The sequence below is a fragment of the Podarcis pityusensis genome (genome assembly GCF_964106645.2).
Source record: "Podarcis pityusensis genome assembly, chromosome: 1".
Taxonomy (NCBI): domain Eukaryota; kingdom Metazoa; phylum Chordata; class Lepidosauria; order Squamata; family Lacertidae; genus Podarcis; species Podarcis pityusensis.
Genome location: NC_138028.1, coordinates 85,162,261 through 85,184,220, shown reverse-complemented (window position 1 = coordinate 85,184,220; position 21,960 = coordinate 85,162,261). Strand labels below are relative to the sequence as shown.

The following is a 21,960-nucleotide window of genomic DNA, read 5'->3' as shown; positions in this document are numbered from 1 at the left end:
AGAAATGGTCTTAATTAAATCCTGCCACCATAATGGTTATTTAATCCACAATACATTTATAACAACAAATTTGGGAATCTCATCTCCATAGAGCCAACTGAAATAATGGTTTATTTGTTTTAGTCTGGAAGAACTATGAAAAGTGATTGAGTATTATTCACATTTTTTATAACTGCCCAGGAGAATCTTAAACTTACATTGTTCATTTTGGAGTGGGTTATCTGGATTTGTGCAAATGAAAAAGTATTCAGTCACAGTCCTTGTATAGCCATAAAGCTTTAAAGCAAAACATTATCAACCATGTAAAACATTGATTTCAATCCAAGAAATTACCAATGTGGTGGATATAATCCTTGATCACTTCACATTCTACTGGCCAGAGTGGAGCCAACAGAGAATCATTGGGAACAGAAAAAAGATTCCGAGGTTCTCTCAAGCGCGGAATACCAGGCCCCTCTGGATGGTCAAACAGAAGTTGGTTGCTTTTAAGAAGTGCAGTCTCCATCATAAGTGAACCTGAAAAGGGAAAATAAATAATACAAAAGAAATTTATTTACAGAAACCCAGGAGCCTTGCAGCTATGAGGCCACAATCATACATTTCATTCACAGCAAATCAATCAATATATTTCTCATATCAGGCTTACAGCTTACTTACAGAATGAGTTCTTGTTTGAATTATTTTCTGCTCTACTTTTCTTGTGGAAGTTACCCGGCTTTGACACAGGGCAAGAACTCTTCCAGCTTTCAAGAGGCAAACTGGGGCTCTGAGGAACATTTTCATCTGGGGGAAAAAATTCTACTATTAATGTGAAAAACTAGCCCAAACTAATATAGGCAAAATCAATTTATTTCTGAGCTTATCGTTATTGTAGTGAGCTACTATACTGGCATGAAAAACCCACTGAATAAAAATTTAAAACTAACATTATAGTACTAGGGCTACTTTTTATATGCCAGCAGCATAGCTTGTATGCATAGCTATCAGTGTCATCCAAATAATGAGGGACTATGTCAATCTACAGTGCAATCCTATATATGTCTACTCAGAAATAGGTCTCACTGAATTCACTGAAGCCTTACAGAGATCTAACATAACAGATATTAGGCAGACAAATAAATTAAGATATTGCATACACATATTCTGAAGTAAATTCCACTAAAGTCAACAAGTGTTGCTTCAGGCTAGTTAGAACTTGGGTATAAGGGGGAAATTACAATGAGGGGTCTTTTGGCACCTTAAGAACTATTCATTTATTACATTTCTATGCTACACTTCCTCTCAAAGTAGTCCAGGGCAGCAAACAGCAAAACAATTAAAAACATTTAGAAATGTCTGAAAACGTTTTATAACAATCAGTTACAGAGCCTGATAATGATAGATAAAATAAAACAAACCGATCTGTATGGGACCCAATCCCAGATTGGGATCAGATTCTTACCTTTGAAATAGCCATAGTATTGAAGATGCTGATGTATGAACCTTTCATATGGCTCTTTAAACTGCTAAGGAAGGGAAAATGAGGAATGAGCACAGGGAGCCTCATTTACCAAAACCACTGCATCCATTGCTATTTATTTACTACATTTACATCCCACCTTTCCTCCAAGGAGCTCAAGGCAGCACACATGGTTCTCACCTCTCCCATTTTATCCTCACAACAACCTGTGAGGTTTAGGCTGAGAAAGTGCCTGGCCCAAGGTCACTCAGCAAGTTGCATGGCTGAGTTGGGTTTCGAACCCTGATCTCACAGGTCCTAGTCCGACACTCGCTAACCACTAAGCTACCCTGTAAGTTACAATGCTGAGATAAAGAATAAATTCTCTGAGTGTGCAGTATCTCAAAACGAACCAGACACAATCAAAGCGTATCATTCTAATCTCTGCTGAAGAGATCTGAAAGGTTTTCTAGCATCCCACCAATACTTAAAACCAGTTGAGAACCAGGAGGTGACTGACCCCATCCAGCCCCGTACATTTTTGGACTGACTTTTGTACTGACCTCAGATGCTGGATCTGCCGGACACATGTCATTCAGCACAACAGCACAACTGATGATGCCTCCTGCAGAGAAGCGGAGAAAAGGCGTTAATAAGAAAAGAAAGCCTATATGAAGTAGCCTCGTCTTCCACTTGGCAAGAACAGCAAAGGCTGATTATTCTGCCAGTCTCCACCCATGAGATTCCCCGCGAAGTCGGTGTGGCGTTATGTGTGTGAGAAAGAGGGTTAATTGTGACAAAGGGACGGGGATATTATGGATAAATGATAAATACGAAAGAAGAGGCTTCAAAGCAGGCTTTTAAAAATGTGACCTGCGCTTCCTCTGACTAAGGCCAAAAGAAAGATATTCTACCTCAAGCGCCTGGCAACCCTTTCCGCCGACCCATACGAAGCTGAAAGGCTTCTATGGCGACACTGCTTTGGTCACTCACAACAAAACGCCCGCAGACGCACACGGGACCGGGGCGCGCGCCTGCTTTTCATAACCGTCGACGGGAGGCCGCTCGCTCGCACGCGGGCTGAGCCAATAACATTCGCCCAATCTCGGGACGGGGGGCAGGGAGTGGCAGGACTTGCTGCCTACCCTACCAGATATGTGACTCTCGCGCCCGCCCCCTGCCCGCCCCTCAGTGCTCTCAGGAGCGCTCCCCCCGCCCCGGCCGCCTTCTTCCCCTCTTCAGTCTTAGCTACCACTACTCAGAGGAGGGGGGGGGGCAGGGTATCCTAGCTACCAGCCGCGCCAGAACCAGACAGGTTGGGGGTGGGACTAGCCGTTCATTGGTCCGTCAGTGCGGAGTGGCAGCGGTACAAGCCATTGCTTGAACTTAGGACAGCTTCTCGCCTGGAGGGGTTTGGGGCTTTTTTCGTGCAGGTGGGGAGGGAGCTCTTGCTTCTGTCCCATCATTGGCGTTTTACAGTCTTATGTCTCAGTCCGGGGTAGGCTGGGGCCATTTTGAGGGGTGGGGGGCATCTGTTTGTCTCAATAGACAATGGAGCAGGTGTGCAAACTTGAATACCTGAGACTTCCGGATATAGAGCAGTATATTAATTTTATTTATTTATTTATTTATTTATTTATTTATTTATTTATAATAATAATAATAAATAATAATAATAATATAAGGGGGGATAGTTAAGCCCCGCTCCACATAATCACAATAGCACACACACACCATTTGAATGGCAATGCCCATCAACTTTGGGGGGGGGAGCTGGCCCCCTCAAATATTTTATTGGGGGGCCTGAAGGGACCTCAGCCCCTAGGAGCTGGCTCCAATGCAATGGAGTGCATTGCTGGGGGTGAAGTCATACCGTTGGAGAATCATAGCCTTAGCAGCACCGAAGTGACTTCCCCCCTGGGGGAGCAAGCCTGGGCAGTGTGTATGGAGGTCCTGGTCTGCCCAGACAACAAGACTTCGCTGCTGTAATCCAATGGAAAGTAGAGCAATATGTTTGGCTACAAGAGTTGTAAGGAGGTGTACAAGGCACCATTCTACTGCCTTGAAGACTCCACTCTGGATAGAAACACTAGAATTGCAGATTTGGAAGGGACCTAGAGGGTCATCTAGTCCAACCCCCTGCAATGCAGGAATCTCAACAAAAGCACCCACGGGCGAGAAGCTGGGTTTTTTACTGATTGTGTGCGGGGGGGGGGGCAGCTTCCCTGCCCACACTTGGATACACCCATGCACTGAGCAAAATAAAGACAATTACTGAGCTACAGAAAAAGGAAATTTGCAGAGAATCATTTAAAAATAGATGCAGGAAATATTTAAACACTGTAATTTTATTCTGAGTGCTGTTTATTTACATTTCACTTGTAATTACCCTGCAATTATGGAAACTTCCAGCAGAGTGTAGATTAAAGTGAGGAGCAGCAATTATGGTTAGATTGTATTTCTAATTGTAAAAAGACTACCTTCCCATGAGACAGAATCATCCAGGTTTGAACTGCTGTATTACAGAAAAGAGCATTCGGACAGCATAAACAAAAAAGTCAGGACTTTTTGACAAAACCTTGGTAGTTCTTTCTTCCTATGGGTTAGCATCTAGGGAAAAGTTTATTTCCTTCCTTTAAAAAATGAACTTGTAAGAAATTAGTTGTTAGATGACAATAGTAGTAGAAATTTTAAATCAATTTCTTTGTATACTTGTACACTATGCTTTTCGATAAAAGAGGAAAATGCTTTAAGTGATTAAAATCACAACAGTTAAGCACCATGCTATCATAACTACAGTTTTAAGTGGAAAAATAGGAAGAGATGGGATCCAGGGAGTGGGGAGTCAGTTACTTGGTATGCCACTGTCCTCCAGTTCCTACTTTCCTGCCAACAAAAGCTAGTGGAAGCTCTAGAAATGATGGACCTTAGACAAGCCACTCTTTCAGCCTCAGCTCTCAATCTAAAAAATGGGGCTAACATTAATCTACCTTACAGGACTGTCTGTAAGTTTAGACTATGCTAAGTTCAGGCATATATAAAAACCAAGTATTGTTTAGCTAGATTTTCAGGAAGCGTGTTTTTCTAGGAAACCAATAAGATCAGATTTCCTTTTCTTCAGTCAGTGATGAGAGGCACTGTTCAAGGATAAAAAAAAAACAAAAAACAAGCAAGCCTTCAAAAGGTATTCCATCAGATAACTTTAAATACCTCTGTATAGCTTCTGTTTACTACTGCCCTCCCTTTCAAAAATATTATTGGAAGCAGGGAATTTAATTTCTATAATTCTATGGTTTTACTGAGCAGAGCAGTAGCATGTTTTTGGTATCAACTACTCCCCAACCACCTCTGTGGTATAAAACATCACATTCCCAAGCATATGTCATTGAACTTTACAATTAATACTGCCAATAGAGTCAAAGAAAAATAAGGAAGGTTCTGAAGTATAAAAAGTGATTTTATTAATGTATATGTACAAATTTACAAAGCCAGAAACTGGAGAAATACAAACAGCGTTCAACCATAAGCTGCCTTTTCTTTCATTTACAGAAAATCAATACCACTTGATTCCGTTTTTAAAAAAGTAAACAAGGGAAAAGACGCAATACATTGACAGGTTGGATAAATATTCAGCCTGGCTTTAAATGTAGACAAAGACCCTACTTTTGCTGGAACCTGACAAAAGAGGCTCAGAACTGAGTAACAGAGAAATGCTAATTTTCCCTCTCCTCACTGCTAATGGCTTCTAGTATACATCCACCAAGCAGCAGCTACTGAGATGGGGAACAGTGCTGGATAGTGAGCAAGGAAGAACAGATCCACCCCATGCGTTCACCAGTGAGCATTCAGAGACAGGAGCAGCTGATGCAGCAATGTGCAGGCACACAGCTGCTGACTGGCTCGTGCTGACTTAAGTGCTGAGACAGCTACCCCTACCTCTCTTTGCCCACCAATGAAGGCATTAGGAACAACCCACCAGTCAGTGCTCAAGTGCTCAGTGGAGGAGGCTGAAAATTGCTTTCTGTCCCACCTCACTATAGCCACACCAATGAAACTATTAGCATGTTACAGCACCAAAAGTATATTCTAGGGTAACATTACAGGAAAAATAGCTAGTCTGATACAGGTTCTAGGACAGAAACAAGAACTGATTCTATGAAATCTAGCAAGAAGAGCAATGCTACCAAAACCAAGGTGCTGGCAAACATTAGGAATGGAACAAGGGGTTCAAATCATGCAGAACTGTGTCTGTTGTGAAAAGAATGTGCATCTTTAATTTGCATGTTCTGTAACACCCAATTGCAAATGGTCATCATCTTGTAGAAATATTTCCAGGAAATGGAAGAACACTTTTGGGCTTAGCAAGGAAGAGTCAAAATGGCAGGTTCCATTTCCAACTCCACAAAGTGCATTAATAAATTCTGGTACCAGCTCTACCCAGGAACTGGACACGATGGTATTCCACCTTTGTGTGAACTGGGATTAGGAGGAGTTTAAGACAGGAGTGGTCAAGCCTATTCATTATTTCATAAGCCTATTTGCCAAATACACCTCTAAAAGGATTCACAAGTCCACGCAATTTCTCTGTCAGGTCGTTCAACTGAAAAATATGTATCCTCAAAAAGTTACATTTATCCAACAGTAAAAGTTTCTGAACTGTACATGTGTGGTTAAAAAACAAAATAACAACGAAGTTGACTCATGTGCTTGAAGTAGCTTTCCGCCTCTTCAGTCGAGATCGCCAGTCATCAGGCAAAGCCTCAAAATTTGCATTTCTCTCTGCCATACCACTGTGAAGAACAAAACATTAGGATTGCCAGTCAGCAATGGGAGAACTAAAGAAATCAAGATTTCTGATATTTTCCAGACTGTGCCCATTTGTGAAGGCAACTGATCCCCAAAGAACCTGCTTTCATGTTTACGCAATACCTACTTACAAAGCATGTATCCAACTAGCATGTCCTGCCAGTGCAAAGATTTATGCTTGTACAATGGAAATGTTTCCTCCTCTCCTCCCCTGTCCCTGTCCTCCCCAAATCTTTCTGGAGGGTTGAGTGAACCCTAAAACAGATTTAGCAGGGACATGGAGGGAGGAAGAGGGGAGTTCTGTTGTGCAAACATAAATCCTTGCAATGATGGGATGTGTTACGTACCACCCACATTCACTATTATATCAATATAGTATGATATAGCACATTAAATCCATTCTGCATATAAGGAATGTCACAGAATTAATAAATCACTTCATATGCAATAGGAAACTAACTCTTTAAAGGAATGCTGCAAGTACATAACATTTCTTTCTCTTCTGCCTCACATACAAGGTTTCCCCCAAGGTTGTGCTGTGACTTCTGGAAATTAGGCCTACAAGCTTGCCTACTGAAACCCCCATATCCACTTCTGTTCTGTATGTGTTACATTCCCCATCTTCAATTTTGCCCAATGCCCCTGAAAACATGACGAGACTCTGTAATCTTCCTTTAAAAAGGAACAGCTATAATTAGACCAACCTAAACCCTGCAGTGGCACAAGTCATTTAAACCAACAACCATGGGCTGACAGTTCACACTGCACAGAAATCTGGAATCATTTACCTAAAGCAAATCACACTGGGCGATGCAAGGAGTGGGGTGCTATCAGACCGTATCTTGCTGTCTTTCTCATACCTGATTAACTGCTGCTGTTTCCATTCCTCAATTCTCTTCTGTGAGATCACGTCCCGATCCTCATCACTTGAGCTGGAGTTTTCTTCCTCATCCAGTTCCCGCTGAATGCTCTGCCACTTCTTTACAAGAGAGGGCATCTTTGTCTTGGTTTTTTTCCTCTGCGGGGAAATATTTAGCATGTTACCCTGATGACTAGAGTTAGGCCTCCATGAACTCTTCATTCTCACTCTCGTTAGGGATAAGGTAGGCAAGACAGGAAGGAAAACAATGATTTTACCCATTCTTTTTGCATGATCTCACATTAGAGTAGATCATAAAAAGTGTTCTGGCTAGCAGAGCACACATCCCAGCACAAAAGCTACAATGGCCCCCAAACAAGAAAACAAGCAGAACCAGCTTGGTATCTCTAAGGTGATTAGGCCTCAGGGGAGTTGGGGACTCAAAGACCTAAAAAGAGCACCTCCTTCTCTAATGTGTTTCTGAAATCTCAACAGCTTCTAGTTTTGAAGCTGCCAAGTTACTCATTCCATACCTACGGTCATACAAGATGTATCAGTTCTAAAGTCTAGCAGAGTAAAATAATACACATTTCAACCTATATGAAGCTTGTCCAATTTTTGGCATGTACAACGACAGGAAGTACAAATTTAAGTACTCACCTTGCCAGCTCTCCTAAGCTTTTTTGACTTCTCTGGAGGTAGTGTTTTGGGTGGCGGTGGGGACAGTGGAGGAGGTGGTGGAGGCGGCGACAGCTGTTCTGTAGTGCTAGTGGCAGGAGCGGCTCCTTGTGTAGGAACTGGCTGTGTGGTGCTGGCAGAAAGACCAACAGGCACACTACACTCAGAATAGTTCATGAGTGCCGGTTGCGTTACTCCGAGGAAACTCTGTTGCAAACTCACCCCTGGGGTCTGAGGGCCTGTATACACAAAGGGAGGGAAATGGAAATTATTTCCAAAACAGTTTTCCAGGGATATCAAGCAGCTAAGCAGAAGGATGTGGATGTTACTCACCCACACCTATGACTGACTGCCCGTAAAGCACTGGACAGCTTCCAATGGTTGCTGCTCGTTGCACCAGTCCAGCACTAATTTCAGAAGCTTTTCTCTTAAGAGATTTAGTGGAGAGAGGTGCAGATACGTTGGTCTCAGAGTTGGCCTGGAAGCAGACAGATGTCAATTAGTTTGGTTCTTTTAAATAGTCTCTGTACATTTTTGGAACATGCATGTCTTTTCTTATAAAATTCCATGTAGTTTCAGGGAAATTGTCTTGGATGTGTAGGAGCTTTTACACTAACAAATCAAATCACTGCAGATTATCTGACCGGCAATTTTAGTTCTTGTGAAAAAGCAACATTCATTTCCTCTATCTGAAATCATTCTGTTGGCTTCTCACTTTGCAACATCACTATCGCAGCATGTATTTCCATATTGTATATGGGTCACACAAATCCGTTTTCTGACACACGTTTTACAAGGGACTTTGGCACAAAACTTGAATGGCAGAAACAAACTACTTTTCATTTGCTGACTGCTATAGAAGATTGTAGTAGAAAGTTTATGCTACAGGCGGCAAAGAGGGCAGGACGGTTTTACAATATAAAATGCAAGAATGCAGAAGATTCACAGGTCAAAGCTGTATACAACCCATGCCTGATACTAGCTTTTATAGAACTGCTAGAGGGTCCATATGCACTAACTTACTTGGCTGTTGGCAACTGCTGGTCGGAGAAGAGGTTTCAGTACAGCATCTTCCTCTGTTCCTGGTGCTGGTGGTTCCTCATCTCCATCATCCTCCATCTCTACTTCCTGTATTTCCCCATCTTCCCCTGGTGGGGGAGGGGGTGGCGGTGGCGGAGGGGGTGACTCTGGAGGGGGTGGTGGAGGGGGTGGCATTTCCAAAGGTAAAGGGGGCTGAAGTACAGGGACAGAGGGCTGGAGCACAGTCCAAAATGGACTGAGAGGCACAAGAGAGGTAGCTGCAGTTTGACTAGAAAGAGGCTCTTTAAGAAGATACCCTAAAAATGAAAAAAAAGAAAGAACATCATGTAGGTTTTTTTTATTACCCCATACCTGCAAGAACTATCCACCCATCTTATAACTTTCCTTCCACTGTTATGCTGCTTCTTTTCAGAGAAGAAAAACTTCATTGGGAAAGTATTATAATGATCACACTAACCAGCCCCCAATTTTAAAAACCAAATTGGAAAAACAATATAAGCAGAAAGAAATTATACTTCCCATGTCAATATGGCATAGCAGGTATGCTATATGAACCACATGCATAACAATTGGCAGTGATATCTCTAAAGGTGGGTAAAGATGAGAGTGAGGAACTTGTGGCACTATGGATATTGCTAAACACAGGACCACAGGGCTTGTTAGCTGTGGCTGATGGGCACTCAACACCTGGAGGCCAGCAGGTTCCCCATCCTAGTACAGAAAACTGTTTTGCAAGTAATGCACTAATTTCAGTTCATCTCCACCTGGCTGAATACTGCAATACAAAGAAGGATTTCTGAACAACTGCCTTTGGTCATTGAATAAACTTACGAGAAGTAATAACAAGGAGCCTACCTTCTTAAAAACATTATTCCAAATTGGGTTAACTTTCTTTTTGCAAACCCTCAAGGTCCAGTACCTGTAGTATTATCAGATGATTCTGCACCAGACTCCATTTTCTCCTTTAGTCCTTGTTTAGGAAGAGCTTCCATTTTATTCTCTAGGATTTGCCCCTCCTCTTCCTCCTCCCCATCTGGGAACTCCCATTGGGATTCGCCTGATTGTTCGTTAACATAGAAATAGCGTCTATGATCCCTAAATCACAAGAAAGAAAACAAGGTTTTATGCTCTCGCCCCTGCACTGACACAATGATATAGTCCTCTCCCGCGACAGCGGAGTGCTCTCACAGGAAGAACCTCTTACAGTAGGACTGCTGTTCACAAAGGCAACAAACAGCTTTGAGGAAGGATTTGCAAGATGGGCTTACTCCAAACTGTTTGTGCTGCTGGCTCTGTGATCACAGCCCTGACCCTCCACTCTAAAAGTAGAGGGTTACTGAAGCAGCTTGTGGCTGGTGTGCAATTAAAGGTTCAAGGATGCATTAGGAAATAGACTTTTTAGGTAGTCTCAGGATTCATTTCCTTCCAGAATAGCAAAAAGAGAAACAGCCCAATTTATGAAAGATGGCTGCTCCCCCATGGACTGCTGCAGTCACATTTATGATACTCTTGGTGTCAGACATAGTGAATTGCTACTGAGAGGGAGAGGATCTGGGAGCTGAAAAACAAAAGAGCAAAGATTTCAAATAAACAAAAAGAATCAAGAAAGCCAAATATAAGAAGAAATAGTTTGGTCTGACCTGCTGGCAGGAGACAGTTATCTTGTTCTTCGTTGAGATCCTCAGTGAGGGAGCTTTCCATAAGGACACAGGCGTTACTTGGGAGCGGAGTTCCTGAGATCCTGCAATGTGCACAGAGCTCTCGCATGCGCGACCCCCCAAGCCCGCCCTCCTTTGCGCATTTACACTCAAGAGTAAACACCAGCTCTGTCCAATCGCGGAATCAAATCCATTTCAACACACTTAACACAGACTTTATATTTCTCCAATTTTTGTGGCTGGCTGAAACTCTGTATGTGCCAGAGGCTCTCTGCCCGCTCAGCACCGCTAAGTGCAGCTGCTCTCAGTCTCCAGACAGATGACGGCACGTCGGCAGGTGGTGATGGTCACAAATCATGTCTGAGATGTCAAAGGTGAAAGGTGAAAAGGGGAGAAGAGTGCGTACCTGTCCCAGTGGCAGGACCAGCCTTTAGGGGCGGCGTTTATTTCATACTGTTTTAGCTGTTCAGCTGCATCTTGCAATTTGCGTTTGAGGTAGTTTCCTTGGAGAGCTCCTTCCCGCCAGTCTGCAATACGGGTCTATACCAAGCAGGCAAGGAAAAATAATGAAAAACCTGTAGAGACAATTGGTCTCATGCACATCACTTTCGACTTAACTTTGCAGTTCTACACAGTGGGTGGAATTCAATGTCAGTTGTTGTGTTTGCACACACATGACAGCTTGCCAGACAGAACCATCTCCTCCTCTCCTAACCCAATGTATGCTGTTCTGTGGGTTCTACTTACCCTCCTGTGCCAATTTTGGAGGGCACAGGGGGCATGCAAGCGAGAGGGCTGGGAAGCCCAGTTGCACAAGGAAAAATCAGACTGGTTAGATGAATCTCACCCAATGTTAGTAGCACTAATACAAGAGTCAGCACTAATGACAGAGAACATGATGAGAACTAGATATAGATCAAGAAAACCTCAGATACGTTACTGGACTAAAGCATTCTGCTTGAGGGCCAAGGGGGAGGGAGCGGGAAGGAACGAGGGAGAGGAAGCCTGTTATCCATGCCATAATACTTAAAACTTCCTAGATTCCTATCACACTGCAATGCTGCCAGTTGTTTGGCTCCCTATGATTAATTTTCAATAAAAGGTAAACTTTCGTTACCTCAGTCTGCAACAGTAGCATGTGGAAGTTAGAGATGGATTGTCTACTGATGCCCAAGAACTCCAGCTTGCTTATCAACATGTTGGCCAGCTCTCCAATCTGAAACTGCCAGAAGTAAAGCAAGCAAGGGGTCAATAATTTTGTGCTAGTCACAATGCACAAGGCAATTGCAATGCTGAAGTGTACAAGACACCATCTGTTTTAACAAAAAGAGGTGTGATCTGACCAGTAACTTACAATTGGCAAAAAATTGTGCCAAATTCTGAAAGTATGCTCTGCCCACAGCATTAGCAGCCATTTCGCAGGAATATGTTGAGGCTATCTAATATTTTCTCTACTTTTAACTCGAGTGTTACACATGGATAATCCATATGGCTAATGCAACTATTTTCAATTTATTCTCACACAAGAAGAGACCGTCCCATTTCCCAGTGCCAACATCTTCTAAACAGCAACACTTAATACAGGGATAATAGGTACAGGGAACACACAAAGAACATAATGGCTGAATGTTATTTCCAACTAAGTACTTCTGACAGACATTAACAACTGCATTTAAGTGCCACATCTTCCTAATTCCCATCAAGAAATACATTATTTGCTACTAATACCTGACACACGTCACTAAAAAGCAGTATCAGAAGCACCCCTACGGAACAATAACCTAGAAGAATTTCAAAACTACTCTGCACAATAAAGCTACACAGCTTTGAAGTCTCCCAGTCAAGGTTAAGTACTGATAGGGATCTAAAGGCCAATATAACCCACATGAAGGGTGGCAGTTTCAAAATGAGTTGAACTACAAACTTCATGTGTGCACATTCATTGTGCACTCAGATTCCAGACAGTCAATAATCAATTGCATACTTTAGGTATCTCCAATCAGTACAGCAGCACCTAATCATGTCATGGAAATCATGTGTGGCAATTTCAACTGACTGAAGAAAAGATAAAGTGAAAAGGAGAAAAAAGCCAACTCAATTTGAAGACATTTGGAACTGTGTGAACTGCCTCAAGTAATATTGCTTAGGTTTCACAGCAGAACCATAAACCCACATACCTTTAAGTCCTGCTCCTCATCTTCTGCTTTGAAAGTCCCTTGTGTTTTCACTTTGTCTTGCAATTCCTCTGTGTCTGGCTCATTGTCCGAGTTCTGCTCAGCCACTTCTGGTTCTTCTTTCACCGCTGAACAGAAAACAAGAGGGGGTGGGGAGTGTTTGTAAGTCATTCTCCATTTAGTGTCCAGTATATCTTCCCTTTTACAGTGGACTGGCAGGTAAGAAGAAGAATAGGCAACTTACTTGGGGAAGGGTGGGGAGGAGAATCCTGCCTTTTCCACCTACTATGTTGTATTACGTTTTTCTTTAACACAAGAGGAGACCATTTCAGACACTGGATTGGAATTACTGGCGTGACCAATATCTTCCTACCTCAATCTTGGGGAGACACACCTAATACCAACTTAAAAAACTTAAGGGTGGGATTCACCTAAGGAGCCCATCAGCAGAAGCTCTGGGCAAGGGTTTCTGCTTATGCAACAAGGTTTCCCCCGTCCCCTGTCCTTTCAAATTGGCTCAGGGGCGGAGGTCTGGAGAACGTGCCAAACAGCACACAGGCGGAGGAGAGGAGGGATTGTTCCATCTGACAAGCTGAAATGGTTGCACAGACAGAATGTTCATAATAGTGCAATGCTAAATTCCACCAATAGTTTCCCTCCTTAGTAGCACGAGATATAACTGAAGAGCCAAAAAGGGTCCTAAGCAGGAGACTCTTACCTGCTTGTCCAGGTTCAGGACTCTCTTGACCTGTCTTGCTAGACCCTCGGCTGGTGGATTCTGGGCTGGCAACCCCAAAGAGCTTCCATTTTCCTTGCTTGGGTAGCAACCGTCGTGCTAACTCTGACTGACTTCCATCAGAAAGTGGACTGGAACCCGAAATACTCCCATCACCTTCTTCTAAAGCACGTAGCTCTGCCTATAAGGCAAAACATTATTTCAGTGCTGGGGAACAACTTATTTGTTTCTCTTCCTATTCCTCTGCATTTGTCTACATGTCCATTCTCCCCCTTTTATTTTACACAGCTAGTACAACTTCTCTGGACAGAGATTACTTCAGAGGCAGTAGGCTTCAACATTGCAGAAAAATAAGACATTTATCTTTTTCATGAAGTTATCCTGTTAAATGCAAAGGTTCTGCCTGCACCTGATTAGAGACAAACTCAGGCTGCTTGTAGAGTTTTAAGAGGTTTCAGATGTAGGATTGCTACTTGTGCACACTTCTTAAACCATCATATATTGAAAAGGAAGAATCAAGTTGAGGAGGCAGGCAAGCAAAGATAGGATCAGGGCCTATTCCAGTCGAGCTGTCCACTCCCCACCACAGGACCAACTTTATATTTTATATAATTCATTTGTTTAAGTATTTTAAAACTATAAACTTATTTGAATGCTTTGGCAGAAAGGTGGTATATAACTACAACTGATCAATCAAAATTAAAGACCAATGGCAGGCCAGACACTACCTTGGAATGGGGGGGGGGGACACAATATAAAAAAAGTCTTCTCAAAGTGTTACACTACTCAAACCACAGTACAGTATTTTGTGACTAGAAAAAGCAACAACTCCTTAAGACAGCTAATGATTGTTGTTTGCAACATAATGAGGGATGAAGGAAACAACTTGCCTTGCCCTCTGCTGTTCTCAAAATTTCTGCATCTTTTCATTGATTTGTTTAAAAAAATCCTGCATAGCCCTCAGTAAAGTTTCAGTGGTGGACCATTTATCAAATCGACAGCAGAGAGCGGCAAATGGCTCATAGAAGAGTTCCCACAACTTCACTGCAAATGACTTACCTTCTTCCTCTCCAATACCATCTCTAGCTCAAGAGTATCCTGCTCCTCTTCCTCCTCTGCACTCTCCCCTGATTGCACCACACTACACAGGTCCTCCTGAGAAGGGTCTTCCCCAATATCTCGGTTGCCTTCCAGCTGCTGATCAGCAACAGTTGCTACTTGCTCTGGTGCCACATCATCTTCCACCAATGGATCCACCTCCTCCTTACAGATAACCTTCCGCCTCCAGCGCTCCTCTTCCTCCTTCACCACCTCAGGAAGTAGTGGAGCCAGCAGTGATGCAGCCACTCCCTTTTTCTCTTCTTCATTACTTGAAAGGGCCTGAATACCTTCATTCACTTCCTGTGAAGGCAATATGATTTTGCACCAAATCATTACCTTTCTGGAGTCAGTCATAGAGAACACGAATAACCTACTTAAAAAAAAACAAGTTTCTAGTTCTCATTCTGCAAAGTTTGCTAGTGTGTGTGCCCAGCATTTAACAAAGGCCCTGGAATCAGAGCTTCCAATGAGATGATGAGAATTGCTCAGAGAATAAAAGTCTTATTTTCCAGACTTAGTAATTGAAATCCTTTTAAACAGAAATGCCAGAAACTAATCGAGGAACTTATACATCAAACGCTGTGCTCTTCCACTGAGCTATCCAATCCCTCCCATCCTTTTATGACTCTCTTGAATTATCCATATGCAACAAGACAGATCTGTCTATAATTTATTTATAAAACCCTGATAATATGACTTATGCTGTGAACATGCTCTGCACAGGAGTTCTTGCTCTAAAGTGCATGCAGTTCATTCTTGCTATCTTGCCATCTGGAAAAATAAATCAGATGCCTACACAGTGCAAATATAATAGAGAAAAGTGGGGTTGCTGTTTTTTCTTCTCTTAAATTTCCATTAAACAACAACTATTTTAAGCCAGTCAGGCAAATACTAACCTTCTTCAATTCACGCTTCACAAGAGTTGCCCTACGTCCAGCACTGCTAGCAGCTGTAGCACCACCACCTTTCCCCTGGGAGCTTAGGTCTGCAGCCACTTGGCAGTTTTCTTCAGCATCTGTCACAGAACTAAGAGAAAAGCAAATCAGCAAGGGAAACTCAAGAAGCACCAATTCACTCTCCTCTTCTGTGCCATTCTTACCTGGGCTGGTAATGCTGGATGCCCTGAACTTGTGTTGCAAGGTACTGGGGCAGCTCCCAGGTAACCTCGTTAGTCTGAGTATTCCAGTAATAATAGCAGCCTGTGTTTTCATCCCAAACTTCTTGCCAGTCTCCCATCTCCACTCCAACTATAGGAAGAAAGCAAGACTTCAGTGAGCATCCTCTCCAATCTGAGTATCCTCAGCTTTGCTCTATATACCTAGAGAAGATTGCAATTATATCCTCTCTGATCACTCTCAATTGTTATCCCACCCAACATTCACCAGCTGCCTTTAATAATCCTTTGAAGGCATAGACCTGGGCAGATTAGCTGGAAAAGGCTCCCAACTTTCATCTTTTCACCTCAACCAAATTGCTTTCAGTTAGAAAAGACATGGTAATTCATGGATTATCAACCCTTGCAATGCCTCTAGTATACAAGCTTGTGTAGTAGCACAGGCTATTACATGGAGCTCACCTCCTGACAAGGAGCACTGAGTGTCATATTGCCACTCAGCCACCTGGTCTGTTCCATTTGCAGTTGCCAAAACTAGACTGGAAGCAGACTCCTTGGGTTCTGGGCGTGGAGGAGTTGGAGGTGGAGCAGTGGAGGGAACAGTGTTCTCAGCAGGCTGTGAAGGTGCTGTAATTGCATCTATTTCCTTTAAAAATACAAATAAGATAAAACAGGACATCATTTGACTCAAAAAATTAAGAGCATTTAAATATTTGGTAATAACGTAGAAAGAGAAATTGCTCAACCCATCCATCAAAGATTTAAAACATCTATCCATCAGTCTAAGGTTGTACACCCTTTCATAGAAATTGTAATGCATTGCTGTGAATATCTGTATGTTCTACCCAAGTTGAAACAACAGGATTAATTATTTAATGAACCAAAACACAATTCCTACTAACCGCTAGGAAGTTGGCCAGGGTACTGTCAATGTCTGTTGAATTATTGCCATTTGCATCTGTAGACTGTGCTGGTTTCTCAGACATCTCACTGTCTTCTTCATCGCTGTCTTCATAAGCGCCAAGTAAACATAAGCCACCTAGAACAGAAAGTCAATGTGACCATAACTGAGATAATGTATTAAAACAACCTACATTTGATCTTAGCCAAAAGGCCAAGAAGACCTGAAAATTTGCTCCAGAGATTCCTCCAATTTTTGAGGATGTGCAGGGGGCTGCAGGGGATAGGAGGAGAAAGTTTCATTGTGCAAGTGGAAGTCAGCTGTGCTACTGAACAGCAATGTTGGATACAACCAGTCTTGCAGACACTGGCACTAGTGTTGCTTTCCCGAGACTCACCTCACTGCACAGAATAAATTATCTGTCAGAGGCATCAGAGTGCCTTGCACTAATGTCAAAATTCTTTTTTATCCACAAAAGACAGTCCTGTTGTCTTTGCTTTATCACTAGTATGTGAAATGTGAAAGATGCTTTCCAGGTTTTTCCGGTAAGAATAAACAGCTTATCTGCCCTAATTTTCAAGGAATGGTTGCATGAAAAAATCTGAAAAAGCAGGCAGTAGTCCCATAGTCCAGAAATGACAAGTTCAGTCAAACATAAATAGACTGAGGGTTTTTTTCCATATTAAAAATGGCATTGAGGCCAAAATTCTTAATGTTTACAACCTTCTATAATCTCTAAATCCAATCAGCCACCTCTAAAAATGAGCAACAAGCCACAGTAAAGTACCCCTGATATTTCTAAGGTAAAACACAAGACAAAACGTCTGTTAATAAACAACACTAAAGGCATCTGTCAGGAGCTGGAGTCAGGCAGAGGTCAACAATAAAACAATATAGCAAATGATGTCATTGAATATAGCAAATGATGTCAGTGAAGTCAACTCTATTCAAAGAAACAAAACAGTTCAGTCCTGGTGGTCACAGCTACCCTTCCCAGTAGGTCTTGCCCCAATGAAGCAGTTGCAAGGATTGAGGATCTGTCTTCCCACTGCTCTCTAAGGTTCCCCTCCCCTTCCTTCCCCAGCAGCCTAAAGCTTCATCATTTTGTCTCTCGTTGCTCTGCTCTCTTAATTTCTCTGCATGTTCTGGGAGACCAAGGGGGAAGGGAGCTGCTTGCAGCAGGCAGGGAAAACTGCCTGCATTCTTCAGCAGCCTGCCTCATCTCTATCTTCTGGTCCCCCTCCTCTCCTATCTGAGTCTGAACTGCGCTCTGCCACAGCCTCTTCTTGCTCACTAAACCCTGCTGCCTCTTCATCTTCCAACACCTCCTCCTCTCAGTCTGCTCCCTCTTCTCCCTCGGACCACTCATCATCGTCCCACCACCAAGAAGGTTCTGAACCTTCTTCCCTTGGGGGTTCCCCAGCTGGTGCGTCTGACTACTCCTCTGAATCCAGCCAGTCCATGACAGCATCCTTCTCTCACAAGGATTTGTTTGTTACTTTCACATTGTTCTTAAGATTGGTACACATCCACTGTATACCAATAACTTTGTAATTGCATATACTGCATATACTTTGTAACTGCAGATTAAGTTAGTACTAAAAGGGAAATTGAGAAAGGTGCTACCTGTTGGTTTGACAGCTACAGGCCCAAGAGGCATGCTAGCTTGAGGCGGGTTTGGGGCTGTCCTTGGAGCCTCTTCAGTCACTTCAAATTCGTCTGGAAAAATCAAATGCAAAGAAACAGATGAAATTGGGAACTATAGTTGATGCCTTCTTGGTTTGCTCATACCATGAAGAGAGGAGAAAAAGGGTCACAAGAGTGGGCAAAAGCTCTCTTCATATCTCAGCTCACTAAATTAAGATATGATCATCTGAATACAACCATTCTTAGAAAGGCCATCCTTAACACTTTATTTTTAATTTTCTATTACTATAACATTTGTCAATCATAAAAGCTCCAAAAATGAACACCTACTTTTAACTCACAGGTCCAGCAATTAAAGTTCCCTCCTACAAATTCATTAACTAATTTAAAAAGCTTTAAACCAGCAATTTGTTTATTGAACTGAATAAAGCACTACACTAGTTGTTGTGGGTCCCCACTTGTATTTTTCAATTCAAAACAAACCCCTAAAAATGGCTAACAGCATTAAATCGGTAAAGTTCAAAAATTCAGTTCTACAGCAGAAACATATGACAGTAAATACAACACCATTAGATATTTGCCATAATTTGAAGAAATAGCAAAAATTCTACCATAACAAAAACAAAACTTAAAGAGAGTAAAACGGTATATAATTTAATTAACATACATATTTAACTAGCAATCCCAGGGGATAGGGAAAAAATACTTAAAACACACTGGAATGAGATATAGATATAGGGAAACTCTCTATTTAGGGCACAAGTCCCTATGCTAATTAGCTTTTTGTTGTTTTTAATCAGTTTTAGAAACAGCAGCATGCTGCTAGAAAGAGTAAAACTAACTATATCTTCAGTTTTGGCCAATTACAATCATAACATCATTTTTGGTAGAGGCATTCTAATAATTTCTTAGCAACTTGCCAGAAGATTCATTTTACTGTGCAATATATAAACAGCTGCACGACATCTAGTCACCTTCTCTGATTTTCATAGCACTTGTGTCATAACACTTTGTTGTGGGAAAGCACAACCTTTGTCCCCAGTTAGAGTAATCATTGTTACTGAACGCTATGTAGAATGTGGTTGCCTGAGTGTTAAGACATTCCACCTGGGTAATTCCTGTGCTGTTACAAGTGAGAAGACACAAATTCCACACTGTTTTAATTATTGTGCCTGACCTTAAATGTGCTACTACAGTACAAAATCACTCATCTGATTCTATTCATCTCTAATTCATCCCCTTACTACCACCCTACAAAACAGCACGTCCTTCCGCCTGGACCCCATTAGCTGGGGATAGCCTGTAACACAATCAACTTGACATTTTTCTTATGAGTTACTAGTTTATAAATACCCTTTAAAAAAGGTAAAGTAAAGGGACCCCTGACCATTAGGTCCAGTCGTGACTGACTCTGGGGTTGCGGCGCTCATCTCACTTTATTGGCCGAGGGAGCCGGTGGCCAGCATGACCAAGCCGCTTCTGGCGAACCAGGGCAGCACACAGAAACACCGTTTACCTTCCCGCCAGAGCGGTACCTATTTATCTACTTGCACTTTGATGTGCTTTCGAACTGCTAGGTTGGCAATACCCTTACAGAAAGATAAATAAAATCAGTATCAGAGAAAGGCTACAGCAAATAAATCAGCAAGAATTTACAAGGCCTTTTGAGCTCAACACAATCATTTGGAATTCCCACCTCAGGAAAACCATTGAGAGAGGCAGTGAAAACCTGGTTCTTTATTAAGCTTTTTGGATAGTGATGCTATACTGTTTTTATACTGTAATGTATTTTTCTGCTAAGTATTTTATGGAATTTTACAGTTGTCCACTGCTTTATTCTTTGGTGCTTTATAAGCTGCCTGAAAAGCCTTCAGGGCTAAAAATTGCAGGGTATGAAACAGAGTAAATAAATAATAAAAACCATTCTTAAATGCACCTGGGAAAATCTTAAAACAGTTTTCAGATAGGCTTTCACACTTGTGAAAATATATTATCAGTTCCTCCCAGCATTGTTTGCATAGCCATAGCAGCTACTCTCTGTGGACTGCTGCTGCAAAACATTCTTCTCACATTGCTGTTTAAAGCCCTAAGTGACTTAGGCCCCAAATACCTGAAAGACAGCTTCCCAACAGACTATAGTGGGTACTAAGATCAGCAAAGGGGGCTCTCTTGGAAGTTCTGCTACCCTCAGAAGTGTAGGGAATGACAGCCCAGCAGAGGGTTTTCCCTGAGGCAGCCTCTAATTACTTCCCAGATGTTTGTCAAACAGTGAGGGGGGAAAGTATTTGATCCCCTGCTAAATTTGCCCACACCCTCTGACAAAGAAATGACCAGTTCATAATTTCAATGGTAGGTTTATGGTGGCTGTGAGAGACAGAATAACAACAGGAAAAACCCCAGAAACCCAGAGGACAAAAATCAGAGATTGATGTGCAAACAGTCTAGGTAGAACAGCAGACTGAACAGGAACTCAGAAACATTGTGTCTCCTGTTCGGTAGGCTAATCCCACAGGCACAGGCTGGATCAAGAGGAAAAAAAGGAAGCATCTATATGTGTATTTTGTGTACAGGATAGAGCAATCAAAACCTTGGAGAGCGAGAGGGTCATGACTAGAAAGACAGCAGAATCCTATGGGATGGAAATTTACATGGAAGTTTAATTCCATTGTGCTCAATGATGCTAACTCCTAAGAAAGCCCGCACAGGATTTCAGCTTTATTTCTTTACACTGCTTTTGCTAACTAGATTAAAGGGACAATAGAATTAAGCTAAACATATCGAAGAACAAGAGCCCGGGAAAGGGGGGAGGGTCTGAGGAAGCACAGCGAGTACCAACAAACTCAAACAGACTAGGAGGCCAGGAGCAAGTTAGGATCTCCCAGCCTCAGGCTTCCCGTCTGCAAAATGGGCAAAAGCAACGGCCCAGGTCATCCAGTAGTGGGAAGGGCGACCGAGATTATGAATTTGAAAGAGCCCTTGGGAACCTCGTAAGATAAACAACGAGGACTAGGATAATGGTGTTGACATAGTGGAAATGATGCGCCAGTGCAAGGAACGGGGCCAGAAGCCGGACACACCCGGGTGACACGATCAACCACAGGGACCAAACTACTGCGGCGAAGGCGCCGGGGGTGGGAGGGGGGCTGGGAGGCGGCCATACAAACAAACCCTTAAACGCCCCCCCCCCAAAAAAACCCCTGTGCTCTCGCGGTGGAGAAGCGCCCCATTGAGCGTCACAAGGCCAAGTATCTCTTTCAGCGGAAGCCCCGAAGGGACACGAAGCCCCCCGCCAAGCGCCTAGGCCGCGCGGCCTGCCTGCCTGCGCCCTCACCCGCTTCCGACGCCGAGTCCCCATCGCCCGGTGCCGCTTCTTCCCGGCCTCCGCGAGGCCCAGGCGGCGACAGCTGGAGGATAGGCCTGCGCCCCGCTGGCGCCGCCCGCGACTTCTTCCCCATGGGAGCTGCTCCGAGCCTCACTCCGCCCGCGCGAAGGAGACGCCGCCGGAGAAGGCAGAGGGAAGAGGCCGGACGAAGCGGACAGAAGCGAGCGGCGCCTGGGCCTGCCTGTCCGCCGAGGGTGGGCCCCGCAAAGGGTGTCGGGATGTCGGGGCGGGGCCTGCGCCCAGCACCGCCCCACCAGGCGCGGCGCCTGTTTCCCTGACAAGGGCCCCGAGTGAGGGCAGGCGCGCGGACGCGCGGACGGCGCTGGCCGCTGAGGCATTTCTTAGCGCATTCCTTCGGCATCCTTCTTCCAAAGCAACTACCGGTACTCTAATCATAGCTGTCAACTTTCAGATTTGAAAATAAG

General features: G+C 43.2%; 2 protein-coding genes and 1 long non-coding RNA gene across 12 annotated transcripts in view; 1 reads left to right on the top strand and 2 right to left on the bottom strand.

Moving 5' to 3' along the window:
* Positions 1–2,589, bottom strand: part of AGBL2 (AGBL carboxypeptidase 2) — a 30,582-nt gene extending 27,993 nt beyond the window's left edge. For 7 of the 9 annotated variants that reach the window (XM_081003362.1, XM_081003365.1, XM_081003366.1 and 4 more), the window contains exons 1-5: positions 2,353–2,589; positions 2,002–2,063; positions 1,442–1,505; positions 658–783; positions 334–516 (exon numbers count right to left, since the gene is read on the bottom strand). In XM_081003362.1, coding sequence (XP_080859488.1) covers positions 334–516; positions 658–783; positions 1,442–1,505; positions 2,002–2,028 — 400 coding nt within the window. In that variant the 5' untranslated portion in view covers positions 2,029–2,063; positions 2,353–2,589. The other 2 variants (XM_081003363.1, XM_081003364.1) reach the window with 2 other exon arrangements.
* A 162-nt stretch (positions 2,590–2,751) lies between these two features.
* On the top strand, positions 2,752–5,701 carry LOC308476294. Its single transcript, XR_013985836.1, has 3 exons — positions 2,752–3,039; positions 3,133–4,191; positions 4,613–5,701. It is a non-coding gene; the product is annotated as an uncharacterized lncRNA (long non-coding RNA).
* Positions 4,875–21,734, bottom strand: FNBP4 (formin binding protein 4). Of its 2 annotated transcripts, XM_081003360.1 has the most exons (17): positions 21,485–21,734; positions 18,133–18,225; positions 16,508–16,644; positions 16,068–16,251; positions 15,591–15,738; positions 15,388–15,517; positions 14,450–14,791; positions 13,373–13,571; positions 12,658–12,782; positions 11,598–11,702; positions 10,887–11,020; positions 9,742–9,917; positions 8,805–9,118; positions 8,115–8,259; positions 7,764–8,020; positions 7,105–7,262; positions 4,875–6,228 (listed from the first exon to the last, which is right to left on the bottom strand). In XM_081003360.1, the coding sequence occupies exons 1-17, from the start codon at positions 21,606–21,608 to the stop codon at positions 6,138–6,140; spliced, it is 2,862 nt and encodes a 953-aa protein (XP_080859486.1). In that variant the 5' UTR covers positions 21,609–21,734; the 3' UTR covers positions 4,875–6,137. The 2 variants fall into 2 exon arrangements, with proteins under 2 accessions (XP_080859486.1, XP_080859487.1); XM_081003361.1 differs by lacking the exon at positions 11,598–11,702.
* Positions 21,735–21,960: the final 226 nt, after the last annotated feature.